This window comes from Schistocerca serialis, chromosome 5, assembly GCF_023864345.2.
Source record: "Schistocerca serialis cubense isolate TAMUIC-IGC-003099 chromosome 5, iqSchSeri2.2, whole genome shotgun sequence".
Lineage (NCBI taxonomy): Eukaryota > Metazoa > Arthropoda > Insecta > Orthoptera > Acrididae > Schistocerca > Schistocerca serialis.
Genome location: NC_064642.1, coordinates 24,121,289 through 24,141,621, shown reverse-complemented (window position 1 = coordinate 24,141,621; position 20,333 = coordinate 24,121,289). Strand labels below are relative to the sequence as shown.

The window sequence follows — 20,333 nt, the reverse complement described above, 5'->3', positions numbered from 1 at the left end:
TTTTTTCAACTCACACAACATAACTACTGCAGCCTACATCAGCTTGAACATGTTGGTAGCAGGCAAGCCATGGTGACATCTCCCTCCCCCAACCCCCTGCCCAACCAAATTTACAGTAAGTAGCAATCTATCTTTTCCTGCATTGTTGATCTATGACCTACTGGTCTTGATGGCAGCTCTTCTGAGTCTGGGAAGGATGATCTGCTTCTTCAAAAGGCAGGAATCTATATACTTCCTTACCAGTATGGTAAATTTTGTACAGAACAAATCACATACACTGTACAAGTATGGTGCATTGGGCACCAGTGGTACACCTGCCTCTTACAGCGTAACGAATTTGCAGTGGCTGAACATTGTTTTTTCACTCGCCTTTTCATAGGTTATGAAAAAGCTGTGAAAGTGGCCATAGCAGCATCTCATTGAGATTCAGAGGTCAAAGAAGCTGAGGAAATACAACTGGCAGACAACCAGCTCAATCAAGACAAGAGTTTTCATCTTGACAGCTGATGCAAACCTCTTTTCAGCATTACTCGAAGTGCAATATAGAGTGTAAACTCATTGAGAAGTGAATGGAGCTGTGCAAGATGTGTCACTAACTGCTTTATGCAATATTCTTAACTGCTTACTTTTACTGAATAAATATTTTATTTACTTTAGCTGCATTGCCTTAGACTATAATTCTGTAAGTCAATAGTGAGATCAGTCAGATATTCTATTATACACTAAATGTCATTACATAATTAAGCAGTGACTGATTACAGCCAGAAGATGATCCTCAGACACTGGTTCTTCATAATGTCACATATGATGATGAAGGATGGTACACATGTATAGCAGCAAATAGCTTGGGAACCACTTATGCAAGTGCATACCTGAAAGTTGTTGATGGTGAGTCAGAAACTTCCCATTGTTCAATGGATACATTATAATTAAGGATTACTGGTTAGTACTTAGCTTCATATTCATACATCTGTTTCTCTTTCTACAAAGCACATGGACATATATAAAAGTACTTTTGAACACCTTACTAATGTCAGAGTATTAGTTGCTTCCTTGAATAGTAAAGAGGTGTAGGTTGGGGACCCACCTATTGTGAAGATGAGGTTAGATGATGATGAAAGGGGGAACATCGAAGAGATTACCCCCCAACCCCCCCTCCAAGTCTCTGTATACAACAATCCACTCTTCTCCTGAAGAACGCAAACTATAATTTCAAAAGCTACTATAGTGTCATGTACATTCATATGTGTCTATCAGCAGTACTTATGTGTCTTCTGTGCCATATTTATGTGAACATGAAATTCTATTGTATTACATGTATTTAACTGGAATATTTCTTACTTTAGTAAAAACAACCAAGATCTTCCAATAAATTTTCAGCTTTTGGCTTTCGTGTCTATTCGTAATGTTGTGATGTGGCTATCTGTTCAGTAGCTGTCACCCTAGTATGACTGTGCCAGTACAACTACACAAATAAATTATCCAATTCCAGTAACTGCATTTACTGCAAAAGAAATGTAGAACTCTGTTATATCTGAAAGCTAATAACATTTCCTCAAATGGTTAGCTTCCAACAACTAAGGACATAACCTGACTTTTTTTAATTTTTTATTTTTTTTCAATTAAGGGGAGGGGGGAGGTGAGAGTCATTCGTCTTCTGACTGGTTTGATGCGGCCCGCCATGAATTCCTCTCTGTCCCTTCTGCTTATCAGTGTTTTCCACATATTCCTTTCCTCTCCGATTCTGTACGGAACATCTTCATTCCTACCTTATGTCTCCACCTAATTTTCAACATTCACCTGTAGAACCACATCTCAAATGTTTTGGTTCACTTCTGTTCCAATTTTCACACAGTCAATGGTTCACTACCATATAATGCTGTGCTCCAGATGTACATTCTCAGAAATTTCTTCCTCAAATCAAGGCCTATGTTTGATACTAATAGACTTCTCTTGGCCAGAAATGCCCTTTTTGTCAGTGCTAGACTGCTTTTGATGTCCTTATTGCTCTGTCCATCATTGGTTATTTTGCTGCTTAGGTAGCAGAATACTTTAACTTCATCTACATCATAACCATCAATCCTGATGTTCAGTTTCTCGCTGTTCTCATTCCCGCTGTCTGCAGCTTGTGGTCTAGTGGTTAGCATTGCTACCTCTGGATCATGGGGTCCCGGGTTTGATCCCCGGCCGGGTTAGGGATTTTCTCTGCCTGGGGTCTGGGTGTTAGTGTTGTGCTCATCATTCCATCATAATTTATGTAAGTGGCTAGATTGGACTGTGTACAGATTGGGAATACAAATACAAAAATATTAAGTTTTTTGATATACATGTTTTCCAGCTCTGGAAGTCAATGACCCAACCATCACCATCACTCAGCGTCCACATCCAATGTTAGTCAACACGCTTGTCGGTGTTTTATGTGCTATATTTTTTGTTGGAATGTTTTCAATGGTATGCATCTTCAAGAAGCTCAACAGGTAAGATCTATCATGACACACGTTCCTATGGCATTTTCAATAAGATTTTATACACTTTAAATGATGAACTGAACATGAAGTCTCAAATTCCTCTGTTTCTTTTTCAGGGAGAAGAAACAAAAACTGCAAGCTATTGAAATTGCTGCAAGAGCTGCTGTGGTAACACAGTGGACTAAGAAAGTTATTGTTGAAAAACAGCAGTTATCAAATGCACAGAACACACAGGAACCCCTGGTAAATTTCTTACATTTTCAAATGAAACAATGTAGCATTATGTTTAAGCTATATCTTCCTTTCCTACAAACTAAGGGTGGGACTTAACTGTTGTAAATATGTGGAGAGAATTTAAGAAAAAAGTACTTGAATTGTAGTCATATATGATATTTACCGTTTTGAACTAAAACCTAAACCTTGCAAGAAAGAGTTTTTATTTTTGTTTTAATGCATCAGGCATTTTGAAGTAAGCATATCAAGCTCATTTTTTAAATATTATTACATTAAAAAACATATATTTTGCTTTCTCACAAAATCAAGTACAAACAAGTGAATGTTTTTATCATTTTAGACAGAACTTCTAAATTTTTAATTTCCATCTCTTCTGTTTTTCTCTTTGAATACAAACGTGAAAGCTTCCTTCACCTCTGAGAATCTTTATGTATAACTTGATTTTGATTTACTGTTCACCACGACTCATCTACTAATTGAAATCTTACTATATAGAAGAATTAGCCCCAATATTTTAAGAACTGTGATACCTTTTCTTCACTACCTCTCCAATCCATCATGTTAACAACTGCATAAACATTACAGTAGATGATTCCTCTAAAACTTGATACAAAACATCATTGTTAAAAGTTTCATTTTAAAGTTGATTCCTGCTTAGTATTTGATATTCTTTTTAGTTAGTGGTACATAAAAATCAAAATCACTGTCCTCAAATATTGTAAGTTATTAATTGCATTTGGAACAACACAGACATCAAGGTCATCACTGGAACTATATTTAGTGATTTCCTAAGTTAATAATTTTCCTTTAGTTGTAATAGAATTTCTTTCATTACATAATTTTTTTCATATTACACTTTTAATGCCACCTAGATTTCATGGTACAATGCACTGTGGAAGTTAATGAAAAATGACTCATTCCTTCCCTCCTTCATACCTGACAACTTATGGTACCAAAAAAAATTGTAATTATGATGACATGCCTTATGTGATTATCATAAAATCTTACTTTAGTTTTTGACTAGAAGTGCAAACTCAGTTCCATTGTATTGTTACAATTTTCTTCTGCAGCTAATGCCAATTGTGAAAATAGAGAAGCAAAAGTCACATGGTCAGACAAACACATCCTCTGGTTCTGACTTAATGATATCTGAGTACGAACTTCCTTTGGATTCTGAGTGGGAATTTCCAAGGGAACTACTTACTCTTGGTAAATCATTGGGTGAAGGTGCTTTTGGAAAAGTAGTCAAAGCTGAGGCACAAGGAATTGTAAAACATGGAGTCAGTACTATTGTAGCAGTTAAAATGTTAAAAGGTATGTTATAAAACACTATATTTTATATTTGTTATGTTAAATGAATTAATGAATAAGTTAATTCAGTTGTATGTGCCATAGTGTCTATATTTGAAAGGCAAATGAGTACAGAATAAGATCATAAAATGAAATATATTGAAATGCAAAATGTCATGGTTAGTTTGTCATAGATGAATTTCAATAGGTAACAGTGATGTGACACACTTATTTACTATGTCAGCAGATCTAAAAATTAAGATTTGAGACAGAAGATTCAGTTCCATATATTTAATGAAAGTACTTTTATTGGTGCTTGGGTCTATTTAGTATACCATGACATAAAGCAGTGCCAGACTCATTAAGTTGGATTAATTTTTCAGAGGGGCACACTGATGCTGAGATGATGGATTTAGTGTCAGAAATGGAAATGATGAAGATGATTGGCAAGCATATTAACATCATTAACTTGTTAGGTTGTTGCACTCAAGATGGTCCATTATATGTAGTCGTGGAATATGCCCCACATGGCAATCTTCGAGATTTCTTACGACAACGAAGACCATCCTCTGGATATGAACCAGCTATTGGTACTGACCTCAAAGAGAAAAACACACTGACTCAAAAAGATCTTGTTTCATTTGCATACCAAGTTGCAAGAGGAATGGAGTATCTAGCATCAAGAAGGGTGAGCTGCAAAATTTGTTTTCCTCATGAGCATTACTTAAAAAGGAAACAGTTAAAGTTTATTTACAATAAAACATGTGTATAATTAAATTTGTCAATGGGTGTAAATACTTCTTTTGTGGTGCTCACATTTATATGTTTATTTGTAAGTAAAACTTAAGATAACTCTTTTCATGATTCCCATAGGATTCAAGTATTCTCACACAAGAGTAGAAAACACAAAATGTGTAAGATGATTTTTAAATTCTTTAATGAGCATCAAATGTTACCAAATATTAAATGAATTGCAGTTTATACTATGAAACAGCAGCAAAGCATAAAGATTTCACTTACTTGCCTGCATGGGTTTCTTCCCCATTTGCACCAAGCTTTAGATACAGATAAAACATGAGAAGTGTATAATCTCAGATTTTCCTATCAAATAATTTGATCTCAGTACGTCTTCATCATCAAAAGGATTTTTGGTCTGGGCTTTGTGAAATTAATAATGAAGCAAGTTACTGAAGTGACAATTTTTACTGGGAACTGTTGCATTGTCAATTCTGAAATTAGGAACCAGATTTCTGAGATAATATAAAGTATCTCCAATTTTAAATAGTTTTTAGATACAACATATTATGAATGCAAAATAAGTACTTTGTGAAGTGATTGATTTACAACAACCCTAAAATACATACCAAAACAAAAATCTATTTTCAGTGCATCCATAGGGATCTAGCAGCAAGAAATGTTCTTGTAAGTGATGAATATATTCTCAAAATTGCTGATTTTGGTCTGGCAAGAGATATACACTGTCATGACTACTACCGTAAAACTACCGATGGAAGGTTACCTGTGAAATGGATGGCACCTGAGGCCTTATTCCATAGGGTATACACAACTCAGTCTGATGTGTGAGTATTATTTCATGTTTTTTTTTTTTTTTTTTTTTCATTATTAAAATGATTCATATGGCTTCCAAGCGAAGTAGTTTAAGAAAGAGCAAAGCATCAACTCTGTATTCATTTTATGCCTTGTAATTCACTTATAATATGGCTAAAATGAACAGGAATGCAAGGTTAGAACTGAGATGGAGGGAGGCATGAGAGATAGAGAGATAGGAAAATAAACTGCACTTGAAGATAAATGTATCTGTCATAATGTTTAAATAATACAGTAAAATTACAAAGATGCACTGGTTAATCACAATTATTTATGAGAAAATAAACCAGAAAATCAATTTTATTAGTAAACTGGCATATATTTTAAACTGTCTGATACTATACACAACTGTCTCTTGTGCTCTACATTGAAAATTTCTAATCAGTTTTTAGTTTTCCATATTTAACCACTTCAAAACAAATCATAAAAATATTTCATTAACAATAAAAGGAAAAATAGATTCCTACTCACTGTTAAGATGACACATTGAGTCGCGTACAGGCACAATGAAAGGACACTTACCCATTAGTTTTCAGATAAGAAGCCTTTGTCAGAAAAGAAAAAACATATACATTCATTCTCATCAGCAAGTACACTTCATGTCCTCATGATTGCCATCTCTGGCAGCTCAGACTGGAAGCCAGAGATGGTGGTCATGTGTACATGAGGTGTGCTTGCTTGTGTGAATATATATATATATATATATATATGGTTATAATAGAGGGAAACATTCCACGTAGGAAAAATATATCTAAAAACAAAGATGATGTGACTTACCAAATGAAAGTGCTGGCAGGTCGACAGACACACAAACGAACACAAACATACACACAAAAAAAGGACGGGTCTACACTCGCACACACACACATATCCATCCACACATATACAGACACAAGCAGACATATTTAAAGACCATATTTAAATATGTCTGCTTGTGTCTGTATATGTGTGGATGGATATGTGTGTGTGTGCGAGTGTATACCCGTCCTTTTTTCCCCCTAAGGTAAGTCTTTCCGCTCCTGGGATTGGAATGACTCCTTACCCTCTCCCTTAAAACCCACTTCCTTTCGTCTTTCCCTCTCCTTCCCTCTTTCCTGATGAGGCAACAGTTTGTTGTGAAAGCTTGAATTTTCCTGTAGCCGGTATCTATCTTTCCCCTAGTGAAATACACTTCTAAATCCTTACATTTGCCCTCTAACCATTCCTGCTTAGCCGGTATGCACTTCCTGTCAATCCCATTTTTTAGATATTTGTATTCCCTTTTGATTGATTCATTCGCTGCATTTTTATATTTCCTCCTTTCAACAGTTAAATTCAGTACTTCCAGTCTTATTCTAGGATTTCTACTAGACCTTTTCTTTTATCTATTTGATCCTTGCTGCCTTTGCTATTTCATTTCCAAGCTACCCATTCATCTTCTACCATATTTCTTTCCCCTGTTCTAATTAATCTTTGCTTAATGCTCACTCTGAATCTTTCAACAACCTCTGCTTCTTTCAGCCTCTTTAAGACCCGTCTCCTTAATTTCCCACATTTTTGCAATTTCTTTAGTTGTAACCTACAGTTCATAACCAATAAATTGTGGTTAGATTCCACATCTACCTCTGGAAATGTCTTACAGTTTAAAATCTGGTTCTGAAACCTCATTCCCATCATTATATAATCAATTTGAAACATTCCAGTGTCTCCAGGTCTCTTACATGTATACAACATTCATGATTCTTAAACCAAGTGTTCATTATGATTAAATTATGCTCTATGCAAAATTCTACTGGGCAGCTTCCTCTTTCATTAATTTCCCCCATCAATAGTCATCTAATACTTTTCGTTCTCTTCCTTTTCCTATTATCAAATGCCATCCCCCATCATAAGTAAATTTTTGTCACCCTTAACTATTTGAATAATTTCTTTTGACTCATCTACATTTCTTCAATCTCTTCATCATCTGTAGAGTTAGTTATTAAACAAACTTGGTGGGTGTTGGCTTTGTATCTGTCTTGGTCACAATAATGCATTCACTGTGCTGTTCATAGTAGCTTACCCACATTCCTATTTTCTTATCTTATTCATTACAAAACCTACTCCTGAATTACCACTATTTGGTTTTGTATTTATAGCCCTCTCTTCACCTGATCAGGGGACCTGTTCCTCCTGCCATTGAACTTCACTACATCCCACTGCATCCCACTTAAACCTTTCCATTTCCAATTTTGAATTTTCTAACCTGCCTGCATTATTAAAAGATGAAACAGTCCACACTCCAGTCCATAGAATGCCAGTTTTGTTTCTCCTGATGATGACATCCTCCTGAGTAGCCCTGCCTGGAGATCTGAATGGGAGGCTATTTTAGCTCTGGAATATTTTATCCAAGAAAATGCCTCCATCATTTAACTATTCAGTAGAATTGTATACATTCTTTCAATCTCTTCATCAACTGTGGAAATAGATGGTATATAAAACTGTACTAGTGTGGTGGGTGTTGGTTTCATGCCTATCTTGGCTGTCATAATGTCTTTGCCATGCTGTTCATGGTATCTTACCTGCAGTTCTATTATTATTTTATTCACTACTAGATCCAAACCCGTGTTACCACTATTTTATTTTGTGTTACTAACCCTGTACTGACCTGACCAGAAGTGTGTCCCTTCTGCCACCAAACTTCACTAATTCCCACTAGAACTGTTGATATTTTTAAAAATATGGGGAATCTGATATATTTATATTAAAAATATATCATTATCAGCTCTCAATATATCGAAAAAAAGTATCAGTATACTGGTGAAAAAAATATTGACTTACCTGCCTATAAAAATATTGGGTGCATTTTGTAAATATATTGCTGGTTTTAGAGCTCTGTATTTAAATATTGATTTATTGTTAGACATTCTATAAACCAACAAGCTAGCTGCCTGCTGTTCCCCCTTAGAGCAAGAACTGAAAGGAAAACGATGCCTGTTCATGCTTGGCAATAACCATTTTGCTAACAATGGTAAATTATGTTAGTGGCACAATAAAATGTGTCTAATGGGTCCATCATTTTGTTTCATCGCATAATGGATTTGTCCAGAACACTTCACTTCATTTCAACTTCCCGTTTTTTCATTTCTGCAGATGCCAGTGACTTAGCACTTGTAGTATCAATATTGTGTGGTGAAGCTAAACATTGCAGTTTCTGAAACTTCCTGGCAGATCAAAACTGTGTGCTATACCAAGACTTGAACTTGGGACCTTTGCCTGTGAGGATGGATCATGAGTTGTGTTTGGGTAGCTTAGTTGTTAGAGCATTTTCCCACCAAGGCAAAGTCCCAAGTTCAAGTCTCAGTGGCACACAGTTTTAATCTGCCAGGAAGTTTCATATCAGCACACACTCCACCACAGAGTGAAAAGTTCATTCTGTTGTAGTTTCTGTTGGTAGCACCAAGTGCTGATTCCAACAGTATTTCCCCTCACACATCTCCACCCACTGCAAAGACCAATATTGCCATTTAGATTTTTGTTCATCATTTTCAGCAACTGTTTTTGAAGAATGTTGATGTGAAGAAATAGCATACTAGTTGTGTTAAAAATTGTTTTTTAGTCCAATTGGTGTGCTGTTTCTTCACATTGGAAATCTTGTCATTTCATTCACCCCCCCCCCCCCCCCCCCTCCACGCCCTGCCCCAGTGCAATCGGAATTGTTCTTTTGTCCACATATACTTCCTTCACACAGTCAAAGAGAAATACTTGATGTGATGAAAGCTCAAAAAGTAGTAAGACTCCTTCACACAATGAAAGTAAAATTATGTACCACTACAATTTCAAAAGAACAACTTCAAAAATTTTCTAACTATTGTGAAAAAATTTAATATAAAATAAAAATATCAGCATTCAATATTCCTGTTTTGATATTGATATATTGGGAGAAAAACTATTGATATATTTTGAAAAAAGTATCGAAATATTAATATTTTACCAACAGCCCTAATTCCTATTACATCTAAATTCATCCTATCCACTTCCTTTTTAAAATCTGTAACCTATCTATGCTATTAAGAACAACTAAACATTTCTTAAACATCTAAACGAATTCCTAACGTCAAACACAGATGCACAATGTATGCTCTAATAATAATAATAAGTATTGTTGTTATTAATGTGATTATTAAAATTTTTACAAAGAAGTATGATTAAAATATAAATTCTGTTATTTTACCTAAGGTGGTCATATGGTATACTGTTATGGGAGATAATGACTCTTGGGGGAACTCCATATCCTTCAGTTCCCAGTGTTGAGAAACTTTTTCAACTATTGAGAAGTGGCCACAGAATGGAGAAGCCACCATGCTGTTCCCTGGAAATGTAAGACTCGCCTTTTAGGTATTTGAGAATTCTATTTTCTCCTTCTACAGAAGGCCATATGACATAATTGTTTCTCATTACAGATACATGCTAATGAGGGATTGCTGGAACTATCAGCCAAATGAAAGACCCATGTTCAGTGAACTGGTTGAAGATTTGGACAGAATACTCACAATTACAGCAAATGAGGTAGTGTATTGTAATAACGGAAATTTTGAAACTACTGAGCAACAATGAGGTGGATGGTGCATGCTCAAGGTCTGTTGTATTTAATATATATGTATGAAACCCTGTAGTTACACTGCGTGCAACGTTTTTGGCCATGACTAGGTGTTCTGGCATGATTTTACAAGAATTTAATGCAGTCCAAAGTTTGTACAAGAAATTCTGTTTGTGTAAGAAACTGACCAAACAAATGGGTAGGCTTCTAAGAAATGCTTTCTCTGCTGTTCATTGATAATGAGAGTGAGTTGTTGTTGAATTTTGTTAAATTTATGAGTGAAATTGAGAAGCTTCTTCTAACACACTGCTTGTGCAACAAGTTTTCAAAGAAGACTGGTATTTGACTGTATGCATGCCATGAGGGATAAACAGTTTTTGGTCTCGGACATGAAATTACTTGCAATTACTTTACATGTTACCCTTTATGCTGCTCATTGTTTTTAAGGACCAGCTATGACAAAGCATAAAAAGACCATATTATTTTACATTCAGTAGGATATCATCAATAACAGTGACTGTATTTTGAAAAGTGTTTTGTTCCCAATTAAGTTGAGAGACAGTAGTGCAGTGTAGAGCTGTTTGCCCTTGATGGAGTGATACTTATGATAATAAAGTAAAAAATAACACTACTGAGTGAGAGCAGCATACATAATGTCTTGATGTGAAGGAAATGCAAACTAGATGACAAATTAAGATTGTAATAGGATATTAGTTGACTAATTAAGATGATGTAGGCAACAGTAACCATCCCATTCAGGCAACAGTAACCATCTCATCTAGGCAACAGGAACCATCCCAAGATATTAAAGCACTGAACTTTGAAATGTAATTTTTATCTGGAAGCCCAATAACTAATTGAGTTACCAAAGCTGGAACTGAGAATTACTGATTAAATAAAACACAATTGAAAGAAAGAACTACAAGAACAAAACATAACCAAGTGATATTAAAAATAGATAAGAGTTGATTATAAGATATCACTGTAAGAAAGATGAGAAAAAATTATTGACAGAGAGCATAGCCAAAGCGTTCCCAAAACTTATGATAGCAGTAGTATAAGGCCAAATATTTTTTGCAACCATGAAGTCACAAGAATATTTATCTCAGTTAACATGAATATAAGAGGTATTTAGTAAACATCTGCATATAAATTTCAAAGACACTGATTTTAGAGAAAAGCATACCAATAACTCCAAGGACTGCATTTCAGATAACGCCAACTGCAGTTATTTTGCTCTCTGCAGGGAGGCAATAGATAGACACTGAATTCCAAAGCTTGTTGTTACAAAAAGGTACCAACAGAGATATTCATGTACAAGAGGAAACAAATATGAAGAACAGCATTAGAGATTGTAACTTCTCACTTCATTTTTGGCTCAAATAAAAAAATTACTTTGAGCACATTTTTATTAAATAATAAAGAAATTGTTAGTACTATACACATTGTCATGAGAAAATGAGAGGGACCATTCTATATTTTAATCTTATCTGAATTTTTAAATGAGACAAAGCATATTTCTTATCGAATTTCATTCTGCGGTATCTTCTTTTCCTCAGGTTTATTTCCGTGACATACTTAATTTGAATAGGTTAGTTATTTCAATTTTCAAAGAAAATTTCATTCACAAATAGAAATGTAACAAATTTTATCATAATTTATGCATACTTATTGAGCAATTCCAACTAACTGACTATTCTTTCTACTCTTTCCCATTATTGACAACTTGCCTTGACAATGTTAGCACCACAAAACATTTTTTGTGCTGAGCTCCACCTAAGCAGCTTTTACATTATTATTTTTGAAATGTCACATATATTTAACATACAGGGATCGAATGAAGGGTAGAGCCACGGGTCGTAACACATCTGAAATGTAACTTCCATGGTTCAAAGTGCCGTTAATGCGAACAAGAGGTGACCAAGACGTGTAAGCAATGGTACCCCATACCATCACGCCGGGTGATACACCAGTATGGCAATGATGAATACATGCCTCCAATGTGCGTTCATGGTGATGTCGCCAAACACGGATGCAACCATCATGATGCTGCAAACAGAACCTGGATTCATCCGAAAAAATGATGTTTTGCCATTGGTGCACCTAGGTTCGTTGTTGAGTACACTATTGCAGGCGCTCCTGTCTGTGATGCAGGATCAAGAGTAACCGCAGCCGTGGTCTCCGAGCTGATAGTCCATGCTGCTGCAAATGTCATTGATATGCTCGTGCAGATGGTTGTTGCCTTGCAAATGTCCCCATCTGTTGACTCAGGGTTCGGGACGTGGCTGCACGATCCGTTACAGCCGTGCAGATAAGATGCCTGCCATCTCAACTGCTAGTGATACGAGACCATTGGGATCCAGCACAGCATTTTGTATTACCCCCCTGAACCCACTGATTCCATATTCTGCTAACAGTCATGGGGTCTCGACCAATGCGAGCAGTAATGTCGTGATATGATAAACCGCAATCGTGATAGTCTACCATCTGACCTTTATCAAAGTCGGAAATGTGATGGTATGCATTTCTCCTCCTTACACGAGGCATCACATCAACGTTTCATGAGGCAACGCTGGTCAACTGCTGTTTGTGTATGGGAAATCAGTTGGAAACTTTCCTCATGTCAGCACACTGTAGGTGTCGCCACCAGCGCCAACCTTGTATGAATGCTCTGAGAAGCTAATCATTTTCATATCACAGCATCTTCTGTCTGTTGGTTAAATTTCGCGTCTGTAGCACGTCATCTTTGTGGTGTAGCAATTTTAATGGCCAGTAGTGTACATTAACAATGGAAAGAATATAAGGTAACAACTCACTGTATAGTTGAGGTGTAGAGTTATTTATAGGCACATAAACAAGGCCAAGAAAACTGCTAGTTTCTGGACAAATCTTTTGCCAGAGTGTCCCAGTTGACTGAACTGTGCTGGAAGTGCAACATGACTAAGACAAGGAGGTTGTGCCACATGGAGTGGTAGAGGGTTGCAACTGCCCTCAGGCTACAGGCAAAAGTTTGATAGGAAAAATCTGACTAAGTTCTGAAATTCAAACCTAAATTATAGGGACATTTGCAAAACGATTATTTATATAATTTGGTATACGGTAATTCACATTCTTTTTTTCTGTGGTTTTAAGTATGACATCAAGTTTCTTCCTTGATTGTGGTTTTACAATTTCCATAATGATTTTGATTTGTTCCCAAACTGTCTCACTAAGCTATCATTTCAAAAAAAAAAAAAAAAAAGGATTGCATTAACTATTAACTTTCCACATACTTTCCTAGAACTTTTTACACGTTGTGTAAATGGAGTTACTGTATCTGTTTCCCTTGGAGAATTGAAGCTTTTCGAAGTAATGCTGGCATTTTTAATAGTTTTTGTGATTCATGTAATGGGTTTAATGATTTAACAAGACTGAGTTCATTGAAACACATATTTCAAAGTTAACAAAGAGGGCAAGAAAAAGTAATTCAATCATTTTTGGCACTTGTTTCATGAGAGAATCTACAACAAGCAAACATCGATTTGTTTCTAAAATCCTACAACTTTCATTAGAAAATTCTCTTTTGTAATGCAGATATTCTTCTTTCTTTGAGATGTTGCAGGAATTATGAGGATGAGAGCATTAATGATCAGACATTCACAAATCTGTTTTATGCATTTCAATTACCATGGTACTTACGTTTGAAACCACATTATCTATTTGCACATTTTGTTCTATAGTCATTCTTAAAGGAGCATTTCTATAAGGAAACACATGAAAAAGGCCATTATTTCAAAACTTGTATTTTGACGGAGTTACATTCATAACTTATATTGAAGTCTTAACAGATAATAGCTGTGATTTTATTGGACAGCATGCAACAACGCATTTTATTTATTAATGTATATTTTCATATCCCTACTAGGTGATCAACGTATTGTTATGACTGTCACGTTTCCCTGTTGTCCATTGTATTTGAACAGTATGTGCTGTAAAATGTTTTTCTGAACTCAACGTGTCTGGTTCATACTTTTTTTTATATATTTTATGCCTAATTTAGTAAATTATACAGACTTCCATCATTGACAGACTCTCTAGAGTATTGAACAGCCATATACGTAATACATTTTCAATAGCTCTCAAATAATGATTGTGAGATCTAATTATATATTGGGAAAACAATTTTCTCTGTCATGCACAAATTAGTATTTCTCTTAGATGTGGTCCTTTCTAATTTTCCAAATATGTCTTCAGGAAGCAGACCAAGTATTTTACATGTGTTTTACCAGTGATTATTATTCTTGGGTTAACATCTTTGGGCTTGAATATTTGATTTCTTCTGACAGCAGAGACTATCTTTCTCCAAATCCTCTCCCAGTTTTCCCTTCATGCATGTGTGTGAGCACGTCAGGTAACAGTTTGGTAAAGTGTTGAAGAAATGTTTAATTATTAGAAAGTTTAGCAAAACTGCATCCCCTTTATGAGTGAGTACATCATTTTTGAGTAAATAGTTTAACAGTAATGTACCTCTAATGAAAGCAGCAGCTTTCAGTTGTTGTAGAATAAGTAACATTTTATGGTATGGTTCACATTTTTAGTATTATTCATGATTCATAAGAGCTTATAATAAGCGTTTTAAGTGTAGGTGAGATTTTTGTCACCACAGACATATCTCTGATATTCTAAAGCTATTATTCAGTGAAGGAAGAAGTTTGTATGTCACTCAGAATGCTGTTTCAAGGTGTGCAAAATTCAAAAATCAAATGGTGTGTAGATATTGCTGAAAGGAATTAAAACGATATTCACAATTTTCATGTAAACTAATATTTACTGAGCTATATCTGCTTTTTTGTTGCTCACAAAGGAGAAGTTGAAAGACATAAAACTAACCAATTCGTGCATTATGATCACATTACAAAGATTTCATGGAGCTGTTTCATCTAAACGAAGCACAAGGCTGAAAAAATGCACTGAAAGTTAAAGTAATGAATTAACTGAGTGCTCCATTGGTTCATAGTAAAATATTTTGCGCATTATGAATCAAAACCACGCAACACTTATGTAATAGTCTAATTACCTGTTTTTTGGCTGTTCTGCCATTGTAAGGGCTGACCCCATCTGTACTTTGTAAAATGTTTTTAAAGCAAGTTTTTACGTATGCATTCAGCAGAGAAATGCCAAAGTAGTCTATTGTGGTAGCTGATTTAACAATATGAATTAAGAGGAACAGCAAAACACAAAGAATAATTAATCAGTATTCCAGTAGCTACTGAGTATGGCCGATTCACGGCAATAGCAGACTCACAGTGTACCCCCGACCAGAATACGATAGGAGACAAACTGAACAAGGAGGGTGTGGCAAACAAATGTTTACAAAACTTTCAGTTTTTTATTTTTTTATTTTTTAGCTACTAAATTACTGATGTTGGCAGCAAGCAATGGTACTAATTTAGGCCACAACAATTTCACTTTCAAGATATTTATGAAAAAAAAAGATTATTTTTGCAAAATGTCTAGAGCATGATAACAGTACCAAGCAGTAGTGATACTGCAGCCACTTGGTTTGGTTTTGACGAGTCAACAACAACAGATATACCTAAATAAGTAATCAGTTGGTGGCCACATCTTCCTTGCTCAACTTTCCGCATCTCATGTCATGTGCCAGACAATCTGCAGAAGCTTTCTTTTTAAGAAACCCTCCTAGCAAAATGTGAAGTTAAAATAAAACAAAATTACCATAAATGTTTTTGAACCTCTTGCTCAAACTCTGTTTCTACCCATCATAATGATACCTCCTAATTTGATGAAATTTCATCAAGGTAGAAGTGATAATGTTATTCAGATTTTCACTAAGAACACAGAAATTAAATTAAACCATGATCTCAGTTTATATTGCAAAAATTAAAGATAAATGTCCTAATCCTGTAGCAATTCCTATTTAAAATAACTCAGTTAATAGAATTTTTTGCATTATCATAAAAGAACATATTGGTAGGTAAGGATAATGTTCATAAAAATGAATAAAAGCAAATTACAAGCTAGAAGCAGGTAATTAAAACATCAAATTTTCTTTTAGGAATACCTTGATCTTGGGCTGCCACAACTAGACACCCCACCATCGAGTCAAGAATCTTGTCAAGAATCAAGTGATGATGAAGAAAAGTTTCCCAGTCTTTTGTGATTAACTACTTCAGATGATATGTGTGATGCTCAAAGCAACTACTGCAAGTGAAAAGTCCCAGAGACTTAAAGCTTCAGTTATGTGCCTGAATAAACATGTAAATTTATTTATTGACTGTTATGCTGTGAAGTGAAAAAATGAAAGGAAGAAGCACATTATGTATTTGTTATGTGTGTGTGTGTGTGTGTGTGTGTGTGTGTGTGTGTGTGTGTGTGTGTGTGTGTGTGTGTGTGTGACAGAAGGTGGAGGGAGAGAGAGAGATAGAGAGAGAGAGAACGAATATTGAGAAGTACAGATATTTTTTGTACATTTTGTGCTGAAGTTATTGAACTTATTTTGTTTAGTGTTATTGATTGAATGTGCTCACTGTGGTGAAAAACTTTCTGTATTTGAATTCACAGTGGAGCTTAAATGTGTTGTATGCATCACTAATGATGTTGCCACAAAAGACTGAGAAGAACGCGATGACAAACATTATCTAAATGGAACAGAAGATTCATTTAACAACACAAAAATGTACATTTGTGAAACTACTGCAGCATAAAAGTGAAAGTGAAATTTTCATTACTAGTCGTTTATTATTTAATAAGTGCAACTCCATGACACTTGCAGCTAGACAGTGAGAGAAATGATCATTGTAGAAAGAGTAACTAATGGGCTGGCAGTGTCACTGAGTGGAGAAGTTCACTCAATATTAATGTTAAATAGTTTCACCAATGAAACTGCCTTATCAGTATATAATAATGAAAGTACAAAGCATAACCTCTAATTAACATTGCTACAAGTAATAATAAAAATTTATTTTTAGGTTGTAACAAAACAATTAGGGCATTACTTGTTGTAATTTTTTGTAAATCTGTGTTCCTCTTAGCTGTTAGTCTCTTTGTACATATAGAGTTTCATAGTTATACAATACATTGTTGTTACCAGAAATTATCATGAAGCAATTGTTCTGTTTACATTTAAGTTTTCAACAGATCTCAGGCTCAATGAATATATATCTTTATACCCAAGCAATTATATATTACTAGCTATAATATTCTGCCTGCAGACTTTCCCTTTGGTTTTTCAAAGAGGGGACAGTGGGGATCCCATGGTATGAAGTCCACTTAGAAGTATGAGGACAACTGAAAGTAAATTGGCAGCTTAACCTGATATGTAATGCTGCTAACAACAGAAATAAGTCTTGAGCTTTATACTTTATATCAATTATTCACTATGGTTAAGAAAAATTAGCAGAAAAGGGTGCAGAGCTACTGGATGTACAAGCTGAAAATGCATCTCTGAGTCGAATTCATGGATAATGCCTATAACTGATCACACAGTGCGCTCTGTTCACTCATTTTCAAACATGTTAAAAACACACAACAACAAAGAAAACACTGTGCTCAACAGTGTCACTGTCACTGTTAGAGTTCTATTCAAACAATAAGATTGCCAGAGCTGAAGAAAAAAACTATTTTTCTGGCTCTTGTTCCTGTGGATGCTGGACTGTCCAGTTAAGTGCCAAAGAACGACTGTGAAGATAATATACACCCTACAATGTATTTGATCAAATTAGTTCATGTTTATGAATTATTGGAAATCTTCTGCTGATATAAGCACAAACAACTGCCTTACCTTATAGTCACCTTACAACTTCATTGTCATTTGTTACTGTAATTAACCAGATGAGTGGGGGACAGTGGTTATGTCTTAACATACCACTACAAGATGACCTGTTAAAATATATATTCCAAATTTTATATTACAAAAATATGCTATTATATTAACTAAAAAGTTGTTCATTTTCTTAATTTTGTAATCAATAGATTATTTGGCATAACATCACCAAAAGAATAATATCAAAACTTCATCTCATCACACTTAGACAGGATTTTCAGTTACTGAGCAGCTTTTAAAATTTAAGAACACTATAATGTTTAAACAGACATACAAAAGTATGAATATATCCATTACCTACCAATAAACCTACGTTTTGTTGTAAACATAAACCTACCGCAAGACTTTTTCTTTTTACAAAATAGTGATTTTAAAATTATTCACCATTATCTCTTGCACTGTTGAAAATAACAACATATATTGTGCAGTTGATTTCAAACTTCCGAAAAGGAGGTCACACTTAAGAATATTGCAGCATTATTAAGTTATTAAATTCAGCTTTTCATTTCTTGAATAATAAATGATAATTTGAAAAAATGCAACATGAGTAACTAAAAAAGAGACATTCATATACAAATACTGCTGCTACTTCAGTTGCTTGGTAACTCTGAAATTACTTCATTAAGTCTTTTGATATAATCTGTAGTGCTAAATTTAGTGAAGTCCATTGACCTTCATCTGTTATTAAAAAGTTCTAAAATGTTGGCTTTAATCCATAGTTTAATGCAAGAGGTAGTTCCTAACACTTAAACATTAGAAAAAAAATAGGCCTATGTTATTTTCAAGTGTCAAAACAGGAAATTGTAATGTGGAAGTGCACTTGTGATATTGTTACTATTACAATGTGCTTGTCTCAGTCATATAAAGTGGAGTAGGGTGTGATGATGAACATGTACATGTTCTTGTTGTAATATCTTTTCTATTTAATTTCACATTATTTTTCTTTTCATTCATAAATCTGTCCAAAGAGATCTGCAGCATGTTTACTTCTGTCATATCAGTTTTAATTCTGTCCCATTTATCAGATGTTTCAATGCAGCTAAACACTATACTTCATACATAACCTCAAGTAAAGTATTTCATTATTCAAGTAAATTATCTAACTATTAAACTTGTTTTCATTAATCACTTTAAACTGTTATGAAGGAGAAAATGGCATATATTTGGCAGTACCAAATAAATGCATCTGTTGGCTGTCTGTACACAAGGAATGATGCTTGCATTTCACAGTTTTAATTATGGGCATTTCACCATTACTTTTTGTTATAAGTATTAGGCTGTTAGGGAACAAGTCACCTTGTACAATGTAAGGTAGTCAGAAATTTGGCTCAGGACTGTTCAGCACTAAAAAATGGTCAACAGAGTGAATTTCTGCATTGCTCTTGCAAATCTGGAGCCCTACTATTACATCAGAAACATAGTGCCTAATGGAGGAGCTGCTAGTTACAGATTTTAACTTAAAACTGACAATAATGTTATTAAGTGAATGTAATATTCAGTATTATTTAGTTTCTTTTAAGTTATTCAAATCCAGGAAGGCATTTCTACTGTTGGTCAGAAGGGCAGCTATATCAATAATTCATATTCTTTCTCTAGCTATAACATTATATAGAAAATTGTTAATAAAATGTATCAACTTTACTCAAACTACCTTTATTGGGTTGAACATATTTTACACTGAAACATATTTGTGTGAGCTGTTCTACGCCAATATCTATCTAATTTTTAAAACTAATTACTTGGATTTCTCAAATCAAAACTGGATCTGAAATTTTAGGCCAAAGTGTCATAGACTCTTTAAAGTTTATCCAGTGTTCTGCATTTATAGCGAGTTATACTGAAACAGTTTTGGATTATATACATGTCAAATGAGATATAACCAAGTTTGTACAGAATTTTCAATTATGTACATAAAACAATAAAGAACTGTTTTAATAAATGTTACTAATAGTGTTGTTACTGAACTGGTATCAGATGTTAAAAATTGCAGAACTTCTCCCAAAAACATTGCAGCTGCAGCAATGAATCAGCATACTCATGGTATTTAAAAAGTATTTCATTATGAAATAAAGTATCTGCTTCCAAACTTCACTGCAGCTACTGGAGTGAGCCTCTAAAAGAAATGTAAACAACAGGAATACTATGTCTGTAAGTATGAAGGGTTTTGTACCCATTATCAAACAGTATAAAACTTTGGTCTGCTGCATTGCTCTGTTTCCACTAAAAATGTCAGAAATTTTCAGTAACACTGTTGGTGTTTTCTTCAGGTGCCAGCTTCAGAGTTCTTACATACAATATCATGAAGTCCTTGCAAGATCCTCATAAGGAGCATGTTGTCATTATCATTTTAACA

At 34.6% G+C, this 20,333-nt stretch overlaps 1 protein-coding gene across 3 annotated transcripts in view; it reads left to right on the top strand.

Annotated features, from left to right (window-relative positions):
* The window catches only part of LOC126480817 (fibroblast growth factor receptor 3-like), a 421,486-nt gene extending 401,562 nt beyond the window's left edge, over positions 1-19,924 (top strand). For 2 of the 3 annotated variants that reach the window (XM_050104152.1, XM_050104150.1), the window contains exons 16-24: positions 762-888; positions 2,339-2,477; positions 2,585-2,711; positions 3,773-4,016; positions 4,376-4,680; positions 5,379-5,572; positions 9,798-9,938; positions 10,022-10,127; positions 16,214-19,924. In XM_050104152.1, coding sequence (XP_049960109.1) covers positions 762-888; positions 2,339-2,477; positions 2,585-2,711; positions 3,773-4,016; positions 4,376-4,680; positions 5,379-5,572; positions 9,798-9,938; positions 10,022-10,127; positions 16,214-16,318 — 1,488 coding nt within the window. In that variant the 3' untranslated portion in view covers positions 16,319-19,924. Of the gene's footprint in view, positions 1-761; positions 889-2,338; positions 2,478-2,584; positions 2,712-3,772; positions 4,017-4,375; positions 4,681-5,378; positions 5,573-9,797; positions 9,939-10,021; positions 10,197-16,213 lie in introns of all 3 variants that reach the window. The other variant, XM_050104153.1, reaches the window with a different exon arrangement.
* The last annotated feature ends 409 nt before the right edge of the window (positions 19,925-20,333 follow it).